Source organism: Mirounga angustirostris, unplaced genomic scaffold, assembly GCF_029215605.1.
Source record: "Mirounga angustirostris isolate CCGP_5_RB_7025 unplaced genomic scaffold, mMirAng1.0.hap1 SCAF_3, whole genome shotgun sequence".
Classification (NCBI taxonomy): domain Eukaryota; kingdom Metazoa; phylum Chordata; class Mammalia; order Carnivora; family Phocidae; genus Mirounga; species Mirounga angustirostris.
In genome coordinates this window covers 176,419,503-176,438,047 of record NW_026991711.1, presented here as the reverse complement: position 1 = coordinate 176,438,047, position 18,545 = coordinate 176,419,503, and the positions used below count along the sequence as shown (strand labels likewise).

The 18,545-nt window shown below is 43.0% G+C and overlaps 1 protein-coding gene across 2 annotated transcripts in view; it reads right to left on the bottom strand.

Annotated features, from left to right (window-relative positions):
* ARPC2 (actin related protein 2/3 complex subunit 2) overlaps positions 1-18,195 on the bottom strand; it is a 29,549-nt gene extending 11,354 nt beyond the window's left edge. Inside the window, exons 1-6 of one of the 2 annotated variants that reach the window (XM_064587042.1) lie at positions 18,050-18,195; positions 17,751-17,832; positions 10,105-10,139; positions 8,016-8,128; positions 3,429-3,474; positions 127-313 (exon numbers count right to left, since the gene is read on the bottom strand). In XM_064587042.1, coding sequence (XP_064443112.1) covers positions 127-313; positions 3,429-3,474; positions 8,016-8,128; positions 10,105-10,139; positions 17,751-17,824 — 455 coding nt within the window. In that variant the 5' untranslated portion in view covers positions 17,825-17,832; positions 18,050-18,195. The remainder of the gene's footprint in view (positions 1-126; positions 314-3,428; positions 3,475-8,015; positions 8,129-10,104; positions 10,140-17,750; positions 17,833-18,049) is intronic. The other variant, XM_045868015.2, reaches the window with a different exon arrangement.
* Positions 18,196-18,545: the final 350 nt, after the last annotated feature.

Below are 18,545 nucleotides of genomic sequence, written 5' to 3'. Positions count from 1 at the left end.
TTTTATGAGAAAGACATGTTAGGGAGATTCACACAATAGAGCTTAAGGTCTGACTTAACTGTGTATCTTTCAGTAAGGGCATGTTAACAGCCACACCCAGGCTTTAGGACCAAGTTCTATACTCACATGGTCTCATCATCCCTATAATGGATAACTGCCCTGTTCTCGCCTTCCTTGCCCTCTTCTTGGAATTGGAAATATTTCTCAAAGACAGAGGCAAAACAATTTCGTTTCAACATGCCAGCCTGATGCACAATGGAATCCTTGGATGCCGGCAGATTTTCAAGGTCATATAGCAAAGAGACATTGTACCCTGGAGAGGGGAAAAAAATCAAAAAACAAAAAAAACAATGGTTATATTAGCAACAAAACCAAAAAACTTTGCAGGTTCTAATGACATTTTATTTTGTGTCAGTGTCCATACTTTTAACCGAGGTAGATTGCTATCCATTCTCATCTGCCTCAAATGGCAAATGAGGTAAGATAAAACTTTAATTCTTATAAAACCACTGTAAATATATATGTAGCTAATTAACAAATGCTATGCAAAAATTTGAATCAATATCAAAGATGACTGATTACAAATAAGGAATAGGAAGAAGCCATAATCCAGGAACTTTAAGTAGAAATTTAGTGTTCTAGACACAGTAGTGAAGGGGGCACTTGTGTATGCTATCAAGCTATAATAATAGGAGTTACAGATTTTCCTCTGATGGTTTAACTGCCAAGTGCTAACATAAGTCAGCAGCTGGGTAGCTTTTTGATTAAAAAAACCCCCCAAAAACCCCTTACATACCATCACAAACCCTTTGTGGTAGGAGGCAAGGTATGGACAAATCTAAAAAATGTGTGCGCGCGTGTGTGTGTATAGTGTGTATACTTCCCCAGTAGCTTTTACGTGTAAATGCTATAAAAATTTCACAGTGTTTTAAAATATTTTACTTCATTTGATCTCTGTAAGAATTCTTTGAAGTAGGCAAGTCAGATATGGTTATTCCCATTTTAGAGGGAAAACAAGTTCAAAGGAGCAGAGTGCCATGCTAAATGCAGCATGATATAGAGGTGTAAGCAACTCTATTCTGAGTTGAATAGAACTGGGTCCAAATCCTGGCATTGCCACTTTGTGACCTTGGACAAACTATCTAACCTCTATAATTCCTGCATCTTATTTAAAAAGGGTGGTGAAATGGGGGAGGCCCTTGGGAAAATTTAGAGAGCGTTTAAGTATTTTAAAGTGCCTGGAACACAGTAGGTCATCAATAAATGGGACCCGAAGCCAAGTCTGCTGACCACTGCATGTCGAGTACGAGTTCCAGCAAACACGGTTAGGACAACTGATTAGTTAATCAAACAATTAATACATGCCAAAAAGCCTAGAGGTGGCTTTGCAAGAGTATCTGTACATCACTGAGGATCATTTCATAGTCTAGGTAACTGCTGGGAATAATTTTACCAGAATTGTATGGAATATCTTTTTTTAAAAAATTTATTTATTATTATTTTTTAAAGATTTTATTTATTTATTTGACAGAGAGAGACACAGCAAGAGAGGGAATACAAGCAGGGGGAGTGGGAGAGGGAGAAGCAGGCTTCCCGCCGAGCAGGGAGCCCGATGTGGGGCTCGATCTCAGGACCTGGAATCATGACCTGAGCCGAAGGCAGACGCCTAATGACTGAGCCACCCAGGCACCCCTGTATGGAATATCTTAAACATTTATACTTTGTCACTGTTTAATTTTTCCCCAAGAGCATTCCTGAGGTCTGTTTTTTGTTGGATTGATCTTCACGGAGAACATGGGCTATCTAAATCTCTGTTCTAGATTGTGCTAACATAATTTTGGCACTCCAATATTATGTAATACCAATCATCATTCCATTTTGGGTACCTGAAAACCAGATAGGCAAACAGACTACAGGATTAAAGATTAGACAGAAAACGAAAATATATAGTTGAGGTTTGTTAGTTTTAAGAAGCCAATAAAACTAAGTAAAACTATAGCTAAAGTCAGACTCTAAGTAAGGCTTTGATATGATAAAGAGAAACATACTGAGGACAGATTAAAAGTAAAAATCTAGTATGGCCTGGACAACTTGCCCAGACAAAGCCACAGAAAAACAGGAGGAGACACACTACTTTCACATGTTTTTATACTTTGCACTTGTATGAACACAAGGTCTGCAATCTGGCAATGGCCTGTGCTTTTAGCAGGAAGTGGAAGAAAAGGCCCAGGGACAGAAACATAAGCACTCCAGTGGTTCTGATAGATTGTAGGATATGAGCTGGGTCAAGCATGCCCAAGAGTTCCAACACAATTTTTTCTGTTCTAGTTCTGTTTCTTTCTTCCTTCTTCTCTCTCTGAAATTCCTGATTCCCCTTAAAGCCTAGTGTTATTTATTTTTTGGTTTTTATTTCTCGATATACTTTTACCATCAATTTGGGGATGAACACATTCTAGTATTCTTTATGGACTGCAGTCAATGCTCCCACCTACAGTACTCCTAGTAACAAGTTACATCCCAAAGACCTCTTTCTGTATTTGGTATTTTGTTTCCACAGCATACAGAAGACAGGGGAAGGTCTTCTATTGGGACTGGTGAGGCATGTCACTTTATAAAAATGAAAACAAATAAGCACACAAAAACCACACAAGGGTTGGGGGAGGAAATAAGCTAGCAAAAGTAACAGCTGTGAAAAGACAGATGTACTTCCTTCTTAGAACAATTTGCTAATCAAAGTACCACAGGACCAAATGCTAGTAATATTATGTTCAAAGGAACTTAACCCCTTGGTCCTCATCAGGGGGCCCAGCTAAATGCTTCAGAATTTGAGGCTACCACTTATTCACAGAGATGAAAACAGTGTTCAGTTTTTCTGCTTTAAATTTCCTGTAAAGCAGTAGGAACGTAGCTGTTGTAATCAAGGAAGGCCATGGTGTTTTTCAATTCCTCTGGCTGCAAAGAGGCTATTTATTCTTTATTACAAGAATGGGTTAAAAGGGGGGCTGAAATTTTTGTTCCTTGAATATGTGAGAATAGTTGTGTTTCCTTCTCCAAAAGTGCAGAGTACAGAAAATGGTACTACTAGGGGCTAGGGTGAAAACCAGTGTTTGCTCAGTCTCAAAAGGCATTTTAATCACCACGAGCAAACAAAAGTGGCTCACTGGTTGCAAGTTACTTGGCTCCACCACGTAAGTGTTAAAAATGACACACATCAGTTCTGCAAACCACACCGTGTACCACTACTGGACAAAGTAAAGCCCCTTAAAAACTATTTTTATGGAGAGGGTTGAAGTGCGAACTGGGCTCAGGCAGAAATATTTGTAAAATGAACAATATTTAAACGAAATGCTTTGGTTAAAAAATAGCAGAGTACAAACATGACAGGTCTCTTTCCATGTCACTCCACAGTTGCTCATATTACTACATACCTGATTCGGGATTTACCAAGAAACTCCCGTACACCCTCTTTAATAACTAGAAAATACAAAAACAAATGTTAATCCAAAGGTCATGATAATGTCATTATTTTTTTATTTTTATTTTTTAAAAGATTTTATTTATTTGACAGAGAGAAAGAGCACAAGCAGGGGGAGTGGCAGGCAGAGGCAGAGAGAGAAGCAGGCTCCCCGCTGAGCAGGGGATGGGACTCGATCCCAGGGCCCTGGGATCATGACCTGAGCCGAAGGCAGTCGCTTAACCAACTGAGCCACCCACGCGGCCGATAATGTCATTATTTTTAAAGCACTGTATTTGCCACGCTTCTTCTAAGACAGAATTTTTCATTTGGTGGATGGGACACTGAATACACAAGGGGAAGCAGATATATCTGAGTTCCCAAGCAAGTCACTCATGGAATTGAGATTAAATCCAAAAGGTTAGGGGCACCTCGGTGGCTCAGTTAAGCATCTACCTTCGGCTCAGTACATGATCTCAGGGTCCTAGGATCGAGCCCTGTTCAGCAGGGGGTCTGTTTCTCCCTCTGCCTCCTACTCATGCTGTCTCTCGCTTTCAAATAAATAAATAAAATCTTTAAAAAACCCCACAAAACCTTGCTTAAAAAAAAAAATCCAAAAGGTTAATCTAGGATGTGTTTTTCAATCAAGCTCATCTTTTAGGACCTGGTCACACCCTTTGTATGTTCTCTGTTCTCCTCCTGTATATCGCATATTTGCACACAATCATTTTTGTTTTCAAGAGTGCAAAAGGATGTTAAACCCAAGTGAGAGTAGATTATGTTAGTTACCAACTAAGTACAGGCCGAACCAGTAACCCAGGTGAGTGAAGAGATAAAGCCAGAATTGCTGGGAACAGATTCTAGTTAGCCTGCTTATCTTGCAAGCCTTAGAATTATTTAGCTCATCATCAGTTTTATGACAAAAGACAAGAGATCACTGAACCACAGCCATTTATTTATACTGGTGGGTCCACAGAAAGCTGTACTCTCTAAATGTCCCTCCCCTCAAACCAATACTTACTGCTGGCTACTCTCCAGCTTTGGGGAGTAAATGATAAAACAAGAACCCTTTATACACCTTCCTATTTCTCTGTCAGAGCGACTGCTTTACCCGGTGGAAACTGTTCCTAGGCTGACAGTTGTAAGAAACAAACCTTTTGGAAGGACTAGTTCAGACTTACATGTTATATAGGCTACATTAAGCAGTAGAAAAAAGCAGCTATCGGATGATAGAAAAAAATAAACATTAGAGCCATCAGAACTTAATAACTTTTTGGTATTTAGTAGTCTTGTTTAAGAGGCAAAACAGACATGGCTTCTTTTTTTTTTTTTTAAGATTTTATTTATTTGACAGAGAGACAGGGAGAGAAGGTAACACAAGCAGGGGGAGTGGGAGACGGAGAAGCAGGCCTCCTGCGGAGGGGAGAGCCTGATGTGGGCTGGATCCCAGGACGCTGGGATCATGACCTGAGCTGAAGGCAGACGCTCAACAACTGAGCCACTCAGGTGTCCCAGACATGGCTTATTCTCAAACCTCATTAAAAACATACTTAGGGAGGGAAGGTGTCGTCACTATTCCACAAGGGAAAACGGAGGTCCATGTATGTAACAGTATATTTAAGATTAGTACAACAGGCTGCAGGGTTTTGTCTCTAGACATTTAGTCAATTTCTCAACACTATCTCACCACAAACACACTAATGATCCTCTGGAATTTTCTAGGATATCAAAAAAAAAAGGACACTTAATCTATGACAAGTTACCAAATTAAAAGTGAACAAAAGCATTAACTTTTGTTTTAATTGTAAGAGTTACACATGCAGGTTTTACAGGATTCCATCAGCCAGAGAAAAGCAGTGCTAAAGGCAGGTAGTCCTAGAAGGGAGCTCCCATGTGAGCAGGCTCTGGTCTCTGCACCCACTCATGCCTGCATATGGGGGCTGGCAATAAATAGAGCTGAGTGAATATTGAGGTTTTTTTCCTAATCTTACTTTCCATGTACCCTCTAGATATTAAAAAAAAAAAAAAAAGCGCAGCAGCAAACCATGTATTTTACGTCCTGTTTGAAAAAATTACCACATGGTGAGGTTCTTTCCTTTCTGTTCTTAAATACTCTTTAATATTCCACATATTTATTTTACCACTTTCCGATAGCTGGAAGAAATTCTCTATCTGCAAACTATGAAAACAGAACAGACCTCAACGCCCGACTGTGAGCACACTCGTCTGTATATAGGCAAATGACAAGTAATGCCACATGCAGTTCCGACCTGGTGACCATACAGCCACTGTAAGGTTATCTCGTTTACAGAAGAGGAACTGAAGGGAGCGGTTAAGGTCACAGAGTTTGTTGGTGGCACAGAGAGCGCTCACCTTTAGGTGCATCATATACTACTTCTCCTAAAGACTCTTGCGGTGGGGGGAGTAACAGGCATATCCCAGAAGAATTTTAACTAGCATGGAATCTCTGAGCTGCAGTACTGCACCGTGTGTCCTGTGGGTACTTGGAGGAAGGGGAAATTCGATGTGGAAGAAAAAAACATAGCTCCTAAGATTTAGTTTAATTCCAAGCTTAATATTCTGAGATCTGAAAGGTTCTTAGAGCCAAACATACCCTGTTTAACTCCTCTGCTCCTTCCACTTGGCAAAACCAGCCAACGCTTCCCTGTTGATATCACTTGCACGTTTAACCACGATTCACTTTTCTACTGAGTGCCCCCCTCTTCCAACCTGACACCAGGAGATAGGTGGAGGCACCCCATCAGTCCTCACCATTAGACTTTCCCACCCTAGCAGCAGGGGCTTTCTGCCTTGAAAAAGGGCCTGGGCAAAGTAGCAAGCTTCCTCTGGTTATCACAGGCTGGTCACTGTTTAACCAACCCAGAGAGCCATTTACTGTGTACTCTGCTCCAAAACTGTGAGTGTTACTTGCTCCACCCACTTGGGCGGGTGGGGTTGGGTGGTTGACCCTGTGGGAGCTACAAGAATAGCACTGTGTTGTGGAGTTCCAGTGTGCAGAAGGCACAGACTGGAAAGATTTAAGAAATCTAGCTTTAACGCTTTCTTTCACTTCCAAAGATTATTATTATCATTGTGCCTGCATCTTAAAGAGAGAGGACTGTCTGGGGAGAATGATTACACAATTTTGAGTTGTCTGTTCAAAGCTTTAACAATTCTTTTCAGGTAGTCATTTTATGGTTAATCAAAAGCGGGGCCACTTTAACGGTCACTTGTTCCCTTTTGTTAATCTGGTAAAGGGAGTCGGCCACTAACTTTTATAGAATGATCCTTCATATGTTTTATGAGACGAGGTCTTCCTCCTGAAGCTTTTCTTTCAGATAAAATCACCCCGAATACAAATTCTCTACACATCTCTTCTTCCATTGAACTTATGAGGCAAATGAGAAAAAGTTTTGGCTCTTCCCTTGAATTGCTGGGACAGATCAACTGCTTACGAATAACTAAGAAAAACGACTGCCTATGGCTCTTGGGACTGTATTTAATATCAGTTTTGGTTTTAATACCAAAATATCATTGAGATGGATTTTGATCTTTTTTTTATTGCAAACAGCCTTTTCATTGCATAAATTTTAAATATTTCAAAAGCTACTGCTCTTTATCAGAAAGAAAATAGAAATAGCCGTATCTTCATTCACCGCATTAAGGAGAACCTAGCTTGTTAAAACTAAAAGATAGCTGAAAACTGATTCAGGAACTGAGTCATACTTCCTGCTTTGAGACCCAACCACAACGTGTGCACACTAGTGTAACAGCATTTTCTTTCTTCCATAAATGGCTCTCCCCAGAGCAAATACAGTTCAACAGGAACCAAACCTGCTACTTTAGCTCTAGAAAGAAGCCCGTGAATGAGGCATGGCCATCAAGAATTTCAAAATACATGGACAGCCTTTCTCACTTCCCCAAAGGTAGTCATAGGGACGAAGAGAAACTTAAAGCGGCCAGCTCTAAAGAAGTTTAAATCAAAAAATTTAAAGGGCAGATTTGCGCTTAAATTTCCAGAATGAGAAATTAAGACCATAAACTTTAAAGGCCAGAGCTGTATACCTGCTTCACAATATTATAGAAATAGAATGAAACCCATCTATCTTGAGATAGCTATTTCTTAAGTAGGCTCCACAATGTGGAGCCCAACGCAGGGCTTGAACTCACGACCCTGAGATCAATACCTGAGCTGAGATCAAGAGGTGGATGTTAACTGACTGAGCCACTCAGGTGCCCTGTGATAGCTATTTTTATAGTGGTCAAAGAATGTATTCTTTGGTGTATTTTTGGGGAACTAAAGTTGTTTTTGTTTTCATTGGTTAGGGAACACCTTTATTTTTCTAGAGTAATGAACAACAAGCAAAGCTCCAAAGCTTTTTCTGAAAAACACGCTTCTTTATATCATTATGGGTCAAGAGCCCCTGGTTAGGTGAGCAAGCTGTCCGGAGTGGCCAGTGCCAGTAGGCGTGACCAGTGCCACAGACCTTCTAGGAGTGGCAAGCTGCCAATAAGGTGAAGAGGAAATAAAGAGTCCCAAGGAAAATGATGTGGAACATACCTCATCAGCACCATGTGCCTGAAGTTCCTTGTAGAATTTCAAAGAAATACTGACCATCACTTTTGTTTTGTCTCCATTAGGATTTGAAATATGATAGAGGACTCCATCGAAATCTGTGAGGAAAGTAAATAAAACTGCTTAACTTGGGAATGGGAAATAAGATCTCAAAGCACCTGCCTACCTTGTTACAGGCCACAAGGAGGTCCTCCTTGGAAGCAGGCATATGAGTAGAATGGTATTTATTTTAAATCCATGCAGAAAGTCAGCAAAAACACTGGGATAGAACTATCAAGTACTTATCTCTTTGCTCTCTTCTAAAATTACAAAACTATTCTTACCTTCATCACAGCTTGGTATTGAAAGTATTTTTTTTAAAAAGCTTTTGCTGGGATGTATTTTATTTTTTTTAAAGATTTTTTATTTATTTATTTGAAAGAGAGAGAATGAGAGAGAGAGCACATGAGAGGGGGGAGGGTCAGAGGGAGAAGCAGACTCCCTGCTGAGCAGGAGCCTGATGAGGGACTCCAAGAGTCCCGGGACTCCAAGATCATGACCTGAGCCGAAGGCAGTCGCTTAACCAACTGAGCCACCCAGGCGCCCTGCTGTGATGTTATTTTAAACAAACCTACAATATAACGTATAACGGACCCCTAGTTTCCTCCATGTGACCTCAACAATTATCAACACATGGCCAACCTTCTTTCATTTAGACGTCCCCTCCCAACGATTTATTCTAAAGCAAATCTGAGACATCACATCATTTCATCCATAAGTATTTCAGAATGTATCTCCAATGATAAAGAAGGATTTTTTAAAAAACACAGCTACAATACCATTGCTATGCCTAAATTTTTAAAAACAACCTCTTACTATCAAATATCCAGTCAAGTGTTCAAATATTCTACCCCCCCCCAAAAAAGGTTTTAAAATACTGTTGTCTTATTTGAGTTAAGATCCAAATAAGGCCCCACACTGCATTTGGTTATTTCTTAAATTTCTTCTAATCTATATCCAGGCCTCCCCTCTCTTTGGCTTCTGTCTTTCTACAGTACGGAGAGGATTTACCCTGTGTAGTCCCTGAAGCCAGGTGCTGAATGCCATCACTTTAGGGAGACATGGCATTGCTAGTTAGTGGGAGGGGACAGGGATGGTGCCTGGCCTCCAGTCACAGCACTTCAGAGCTGCAAAAAGTCTTCCAAGATCTAGTCAAGTATCCTCACCTTATAGAGGGTGATTGTTTAACTCCTCAAAGTCCACACAGCAAGTGAGTAGTATCAATATCTAATTCTTTTTTTTTTTTTTTAAGATTTTATTTATTTATTTGACAGAGAGAGACACAGCGAGAGAGGGAACACAAGCAGAGGGAGTGGGAGAGGGAGAAGCAGGCTTCCCGTGGAGCAGGGAGCCCGATGTGGGGCTTGATCCCAGGATCCTGGGACCATGACCTGAGCCAAAGGCAGACGCTTAACGAATGAGCCACCCAGGCGCCCCTCGATATCTAATTCTTTTTTTTTTTTTTTTAAAGATTTTATTTATTTGAGACAGAGAGAATGAGAGAGAGAGAGCACATGAGAGGGGGGAGGATCAGAGGGAGAAGCAGGCTCCCCGCCAAGCAGGGAGCCCGATGCGGGACTCGATCCAGGGACTCCAGGATCATGACCTGAGCCGAAGGCAGTCGCTTAACCAACTGAGCCACCCAGGCGCCTCGATATCTAATTCTTAACAGGGAATAGAAAGCAGTAACCTCTCTCTGCCTTGTTGAACAGGTCTCTAGTATTTTCCATGTTTTCTCGCTACTCTAGTGCTAGGCAAACTGAGATGAAGACTGCCTGAAAACAGTAATTTAGCATTTCCAAATTAAAAAAACTTGAGTTTATACCACAACAGTAAGCCCAAACTTCTAAAATATCAGCAGGTAACTTTACACAGTTCAATAAATCCATGAAATAATTATCTAAAACAAAGACCTCGAAAAGACTTGACAATCAAGGGATAGTACCCCAAATCTCAAAACTTATTTTAGGAATGATTTTGTTTTCTATTTTTATATTGTGCCTTCTCTTAACAGGGCTGAAGGAAGGACACTTACCCGCAAATGTTACTTCTACTGCTTCTGGTTTGTTACTGCAAAACAAAAAGAAAAGTCCCTTAGTTAAGATAGTTGTATTGCTGCTTGGCTTCAAGGGGACTTGCAAAGACTTCTGAGCTTTATTTCAGATAGAAGCATTCTGGACCAATCTTATGCTTACTGCTGACGTGAGAACACAACTCATTTTCTCATGTACCTGAACCTTTGGGCTCACTTAAGGTGGAGGATACTTTTTTGTAGCAGGACAGATAGTTTTTGTTTTCCAGCTGCTGTCGAATCTTTGTCATGGTTGGTGCTTAGCTTCAGTTCAGAATTCCTTAAGACTATGATATGCACATTTGCATACGTGAACTACAAAATGCTATCTTCTGATCAATGTCTCCCCCACAGGACAGTAGTGATGGACGTGGAGGTAGTACATGCAGGAGGAAAGCTGCTAAACAGAACGCAGAATTTTTTTTTTTTTTTTAAGATTTTATTTATTTATTTGACAGAGAGAGACATAGCGAGAGCAGGAACACAAGCAGGGGGGGTGGGAGAGGGAGAAGCAGGCTTCCCGCAGAGCAGGGAGCCCGATGTGGGACTCGATCCCAGGACCCTGGGATCATGACCTGAGCTGAAGGCAGACGCTTAACGACTGAGCCACCCAGGCACCCCAGAACGTAGAATGGTTTTAACTCACTAAAGATGAAAGGATAATTCCAGGCCATAAAACAAAACAGGAAGTTCTATACCATTTCAAAGACAATCTCTAAGTCTTCCTACACGTCTTTCCCTCTCCCTTAATGTCACCCAAGTATTTAACACTCTACTTCACGAAGCCCTCTGCCTGGTTCTACCCTAGTTTTGTTTTGAAATTCCTGTGCTGCACCTGCATAGAAAGCATAGCACAAAGTAACACTGTGAAATCACTGGCAACAGTCAAGACACCAATTTTCCAGCTTTAGTTTTTCATCAGGACCATGTTTTCAGACAAATTAACACCTGCACACCTTTATTTTCTCTTATTCATCTATAAAATGGGAGAATACAAGTGATCCTACCGACCTCATAGAACTGCTAAAGATAAAGCAAGAGAACAGATATGAAACTTATCCTGGAAGGCAATGACAACAGCCTGATACTTTCTGTGCAGACCCTGCTCAGCCTCGAAGAGAAACTTCTACTTGATAAATGCTACGGAGTTATTACCTAGAAGGCATGACATACATCCTAGCTATAAACAATCATGGTCAATTAACCTCCCATGAAAAGCAACCTTATGTGATTTCCCCACTTCTCAAAGCCCAATGGTAGGAAACAAAGGAAGACTCCACGTTTTTTGTTTTAGAGATTTTTTATTTATTTGACAGAGAGAGACAGTGAGAGAGGGAACACAAGCAGGGGGAGTGGGAGAGGGAGAAGCAGGCTTCCTGCTGAGCAGGGAGCCCTATGTGGGACTCGATTCCAGGACCCTGGGATCATGACCTGAGCCAAGGCAGATGCTTAATGACTGAGCCACCCAGGCGCCCCAAGGCTCCACGGTTTTATCTCTAACTACCTAGGACTCTAATGATTCCACTTTGTTTTATGGACCAGCAGACAAGACACACACATTTCCACATTTATCCTTGCCTAATTTGCTCAAGACCTCACCATGAAGTACATCTTTTTTACTTCTTTTTACATCAAGTACATCTTTTTACTACTTCCGCTCCCCTACCTGTAAAGGGCACCATGACTGAGCTGCCCTCTAGGTTGCTGGGAAATAATGGAATACACAGGGGGGTTTATGAGTGTTAAAAAGCTGCTGCAGATGTTATACAATACCGTTCCAGGAAACTGGCTTCTATGAAGTGTACGTTAGCCCTGCTGAAAAATCAACCAATATAAGTCACATACAGAGTTCTACTCTACTCTTTCATCATAGCCATCCATGTGTGGTTTAGGAGAATCACTCTGGGAGACTCTAAGAATGAAAGCACCGAGTGGGTTTACAGAGAAGCAGTGAGTTCAGAATATGATGAAAAGAGTGAGATGAAAACTTAAACTGCTTCTGATCTTTCATTTGAAACTACAGCCAGGAGACAAAGACAATGAATGGCCAACCACCATTCCTCACCTCTAAAAAGCCAAGAGCAAAGGAAGAAGCAGCACAAACATTAATCTAGGGCTCACCTGAATGAATTATGAAGAGGCTGCACAATGGGAGGGAGCACCAAAGTATATTTTCCTGGGGAAGGGTGGCTATGCCAAAAAGTCAGGGTGGAGGCTTGTAAAAGTCCATATTGCATCACTTAGTAGGTGGCTGGGTTTTTCTTTTTTTTTTTTTTTTTTTTAATCCTTAGGTTTTAACTCAGCCAACGAAGGGCTGAGTTCCTCACTCTCCTACTTCAACAGATGGAGAAAAATTAGGTATAAATAAAAAACCTTAGGGTTCCAAGCTATAAACATTAAAAATTTTTGGAGTCCAATGCAGGGCTTGAACTCATGACCCTGAGATCACGACTGAGCCGAGATCAAGGGTTGGAAGCTTAACTGACTGAGCCACTCAGGCGCCCCCCCAACCTATAAACATTTTAACTGAAATTCTGAATTTCTCTAGGCTGTAAAGTTCCCTAAGCACATATCCCCACTGGGAGAAGTTGCTTAGGAAGAGCTATACCAAGTGGTTTGCTGCCTGACTCGGGAATATTTGTCAAATCACCGCCATTAATATTTTAGTTTACTATTTGTGGCTGCACAATAGGTTATAGAGAAGATAGGCTGTAAAGGAGAGCATTTGTCCAAAGGAGTCTTCCTGAGAGGTCATGTGGGTCATGTGCCCCAACAAACAGAACATAGCAAGAGTGAAATATACCAAACAGGATGGTGTGTCAATTCCAAGACCAGGTGTTTGTTATTTACTTCTGTGGTTTAAAACCATGGAGCTAGAGGGGAATAAGACTGGTCTGGGGGGAAAGGGCACCACTTTAACAAGCCCAAAAGATAAATAGATTAAGTTATTTTTTTGTTTTACCATCTGCTAAAGTTTCAGATGCTGGGAATGAGTTTAATCACAATAAAAGCAAGTCCTTAAGAGCTGACAGTTCAATTCAAGTCCTGTCACTTACTGGCTTTGTACAAACCACACTCAATGTTGTTCAGATATTGCTGAGCCTCAGGTTCCTTTTCTAGAAAATGAAAATTAAAAGGTTGTTGTGAAGACTAATTGAGATGACATGCGTACAGGAAAGTTTCCCAACCAGTGTCTTGTGACTAAGTTACAGACATGCTGAGATAATGATCCTCACAGCCCTCAGGGCCACCCAGTAGCAGGAGCTCTAGGCTAGACCATTTACTCAAACGTGCCATACAAATATCATGTTGTGTGTGTGACAGATCATAAATAAGGTTAGAAGTCCCCAGTGAAGGGTATCTGCACAGTGCTTAATGAATTAGTCTACTCCTTCCACAACTCCCAAGAGGCCCAGTTTTCTCAGCTGTAAATGGGAACTGCTGTCACACAGGCACATTTTGAAATCAAATGAAGTTATGATTTCAAAGCTTAGAGCAAAGTGTCTAATTCATAGACGGTGATCGATGAATTAGTTTTTCTTCTACGTGAAGTCAGAAGAGACCAGACTTTGAAGCCATCCATGGTTGGGAGAAGTTGTGGGATTGTGCTAACTCCCAGAATCAGGAATTGGTCAGCACTGTAAGGAGAAACAGAACAGTGTTGTGATATCCAGAATCCTAGAGCAAACCGGCTAGATAAGTCCTCAGGGTTACTGACTGGATAGCACAAGACACTAAAATACATTCAATTCATTCAGATGGGTTTCAAAAGCTATTCTTAAAATCCTTAAAGAACTCCTGACAACTGTATTTTCCATTCCTCTTTTCTCATTAAGGATTTTGGAGTTTCTACTCCTGAATGCATCCAATTCCCCATCCGGGCACTTATGTGCCTCTTCTACTTACCCCTTCTATGAGCCGAATGAGAGAAATTATTGAATTCGGCTATCTCACCGTAAAGTTTTCGATCACTCTCCAGTTAATTCCCCTATAAGGCTCCCATCAACCTATTTGAGCCAAGACTAAAAAATGTGGTCCTTACTCTCTGCTAAGCCAGATCTCAAAATATGCAGAACAAAGATGATCTAAAAGCTGATTCACACAGTATCAGAATAGTGATAAATTAAGCACCTAAAGAAATTAAGATCCATTCCACCTGGCCTCATCCATTCCTTCAAGAGAATAGTTACTGAGCTAACTATACATACAGTGAGGATGCTGGGAAAGAAAGAGGACCAAAGTGATCCTGCCCTTAAGGAGTCATCAGTTTCTTGGAGTATAGCTCTGGAGCTTCATGCACAAAGCGGTGCGGAGGAGGTCAGAAGCCAGGCAGCAATGTGCAACTATAATGACCTGTAAAAAGACCAACCAGACCGGGCGCCTGGGTGGCTCAGTTGGTTAAGCGGCTGCCTTCGGCTCAGGTCATGATCCTGGAGTCCTGGGATCGAGTCCCGCATCGGGCTACCTGCTCAGCAGGGAGTCTGCTTCTCCCTCTCCCGCTCCCCCCTCCTGTGCTCTTTGTCTCTCTCACTCTCTCTCAAATAAATAAAATCTTAAAAAAAAAAAAACAAAGACCAACCAGACCATTCCATTTCTTCTAGATGTTTAAACAATGTCCCAATTCCAAATCACTTCAAATCAGTCTGTCTCTCTGAGGACACATGCAGCGTATTTAGGAATCAGAACAAGGTATCAGCAAGATTTAATTTATTCCTTTCTCAAATTTCTCCTCCCACAGTCCTTGCCCACCCCAACTGGCACGGCTTGCTTCACTCCCCCTCACACAACCACAGAGCCTCACAATATGCACAGCTGTGGCAAGGAGCCAGCATGCACTTAAAATCAACAGCAATTCGCATCTGACAGCATTTCCTCAATTCTGGACTCCAGACTTGAAGTTGACAGGCCTAGCTTCTGAGGCTGAAAGGTTCTTGTATGTATACAGTAACAAAAAATTAAATTAATTTGCCAGATTATTTCTGTTTTAACTGGGCATCTGGGTAAGAATTCCTAAATGAAAAGGCAATGCTGTTGACAAGACCTGCACAAGCTTATTTGCAGTGTTGAGCATGGCTTCTTAATCAGCATATTCTCATAGTGTGTATGATGTCGAGTAGACAATTTACCAATAATTACCATTTTGTGACGATATACGAACCATTCCAATAAGCCATTTTCCCCAGGAGTGTGGTAGGAAAAAATAAAAAGCAATTTGTTAGGAATGAATCTTAGGCTTTTTCAGAACTGCCTCCAAATTAAAAGGTGATCATGCCTAAATGTTCAACAGTTTAGATTAACAATTGCTTTACCCAAAGTTAGTTTAGACTCTTAGTAGGATGTTATAGGCAACATTCAGCAGGATGGTCTGAGGCATCATTTAAAAAAAAAAAAATCAACCTCAGTAATTTTCCTGCAACTGTATTTTGAAGCATATACCACAGACTATCTCATGCTCGCATGTTCAGTAGCTTCAACAGTGCTACTGCTGTTCAATAGAACTTTCTGCAAATAGTGGAAATGTTCTACATGTGTTCTGTCCAAATATGGCCGCTACTAGCCACATGTGGGGGCAACTGAGCACTAGAACCGTGGCTGGTGTGAGGAAGCCACGGTTACATCTGCAATCCCACCTACCTCCTACCTCCTAGGCCTGCTATCAGGGTCTCTTCAAAGATCTTCAGAGCTCTTTTCTGCAGAGTATGTTTTGAGCCCACTTAAAGTCACATCTCAAAGGGAAGACAGGCCACAGTAAAAGCCAAAATTTGCTGCCCTGCCCCAATATCCAACATTGCTATAACATATACTTCGTTAAGAAATGTCTTAGAAGTTCTAACTTATGCTTCCAGACTTGAGTGCCTATTTTAATTCCTCTGAAACGGTACTTTGTTAAGAGTTAATTTTTTAAAAGGAAAAGAGCTGATGTTCTGGATAATGGGCTTCATTTTGGAATCACAAATACACAAATAGATGTGAATGTACTTCTACACTACAAGGCATGCTTCTACTTGAAAATGAACAGACATTTATCTTGTAGATCAGCTTATAACCACCCAGGTCTCATTCTTTGCTAGTCTGAACTCGAGAATGCACTTAACAGATTCAGCTGTGAAAATGCAGAAGTTAATTTAACTTCCTCCGATGTGCTACACTGCTCAAAAGAAGTACCCAGCCATCACCCAAAATAAGACTCTGAGCTGATTCACTCAAACATTTAAAATGCAGAGGAACTGGTGAGACTGAAGACAAGAAGCAAGTTAGCTTCAAATATAAGTAACTGCAGCCCCTGGCAGGAAACAGCAGCTACTGCTTACTGTAAGCCTTACTTCAACTAAAGCCATGCTTTACTTTACAGATAAAATCTGTGACCCTATAAAAGAGACAAGAGACACAGTCTGTTCAATTTAAGCAGTGGGTTAGAAGTATTTTTTTTAATGCCTCCAAGCCACAAGTTCATTATGAGCACTTTAGAATTTCCCCTGCACCAACCCTTTCCCATCTGCAGATCTCCAAGTACTTCTTTCTTATGACTAGTTCCCAGTTCACCAGAAGGTTTGCACTTATTTCCTCAACTCTGTAACCAAGAGGCGAAGCCCAGGGAAACGAGGCAAAGGGGCTGGCTACAGGCCACCGAAAATTAGAAGCTAAAACCAGATCCTTGGCTCACGTTTTAAATATTAGAAAAGCAAAGCAGCTTCGGGGAAGGAGGCTGTTTTCTACTGATTCTTGTGTTTCACAGAGAAGGCTGCCTTAGAAATATGTACTAACCTACCTTTAAAAAGGCCAATGATAAATAAAGGTTATCTGAGAACTTTATAGACTTTGGATGCTTCTAAGTGTGTACCTGGGCCAGGATTACCACATTAAAAATCACAGACCAGGGGTTTTATATTAAGAGTTTAAAAGATAAATGGGTGGGGAGAGAATTAGAACCTCAGAAGAGAGATAAGGGAGGGGTGTGAATGGGGAGACTATCAGCTTTGCTTGAGAAATATGTAACAAAATGGCCAGTGTGTCTTAACAGTAGGGTTCGGGAAGGGAAACTACACAAGTCGCGTTTTTCCGGCTGCACGACTGGGTCTTTCAGTCTTGCCTCCAGCTCCTTTAGACGTTGGGGTGGGGGTGGGGGTGGGGCTGGGGAGCGAGAAGGCCGGTGGGGACGTGGGCCTGCATCGTCTTCCCTCCTCCAGTCCTGGGGATTCCTGGAAACTCCTTCCAACCCAATCTCAAACGGGCTTTCTTGGGGTTCAGAACAATGACGGGGAATACAGAGATAAGGGGTCCCCTGCTCGCTCCAGAAGGCAATGGGATCCTCCGGCCAGAGTTCCGGCCCCAGCTGCCCTCATGTCCCACAGGTCTCCTGCCCTTTGGCACGCGCGCTCCGGTCCACTCGCCGCTTCCGCATCCTTCCTCCAAGCCTCTCCCCACGCATCTCTGCCCCTCACCCCACCGCGCCCAGTCGCCTCCCACGTTTACCCCGCCTGGGCCGTCCCCACACCCGGCCAGGTCTCCCACCTCGTCCCTCCAAGTCTGGGGGAACTGAACGACACTGCGGACTAGCAGGGGTCAACTCTGCCTCCCCCGCCACCCACCGGCCCCGGGCGCGCGCTCACCCGGCGGCCGCGTTCTCGAACTTGAGCGCGAGCGTCTCCTCGATGATGCGGTTGTTCACCTCCAGCAGGATCATGGCGGCGGCTGCCCCGGGCAGGGGAAGGAAAAACAAGGGAAGGTGAGGGTGGGTAAGGGAGGAAAGGACGGAGGGAGCGGCCCTGCTGCCCCCTGAGGAGGGGGGTTGGGTGGGGTAGGAGGTCAGGGGAAAGGAGAAGAGGGACCGGGGTGGGAGGGAAGGGGAAGACGCGCGCGCTCGCCCTCGCACGCACTGACTGTGGAGACGCCCACCCACCCGACCGACCTGGCCCCCGAAGCCTGAACCCGCCTGCCGAGCCGCCGCCGCCACCGCTGCCGCCTCACCGACGAGCCCGGTCCCCGCCCAGCCCCCGGCTCCAGCCGGCCACTTCCGCTCTCACACCCACTTCCGCTCGCTGCCCGGACGCGCGGCCCCGCGGCGCCATTTCCGCTTTGACCCCTCGTGCACGCGCACGCAGGGGCGCCGCGGAGGCTGGGCTGGCGCATGCGCGACCCTCACCCCATCCCCCGGTTCCTTCCGCTTTCCCACAGCCTCACCTTCACGTCCAGCTCCTGCAAGTTTGTCTCCTCGTCAGCTGTCATTCTCCAATGCCTGCCTCACTGTCCAGCCCCTCCCTCCCGCTCGTCCCAGAGGTCCAGCTCTACCCTTCCGGTCGTGTCATTTCAGAGACGCCGCGAGGAGCTCACCCTTGTCCTCTCCTAGCCAGCTCCTTTGCTCTCAGCTTGTCGGCGTGCCCCTTACTTATGCCACACTAATGGCT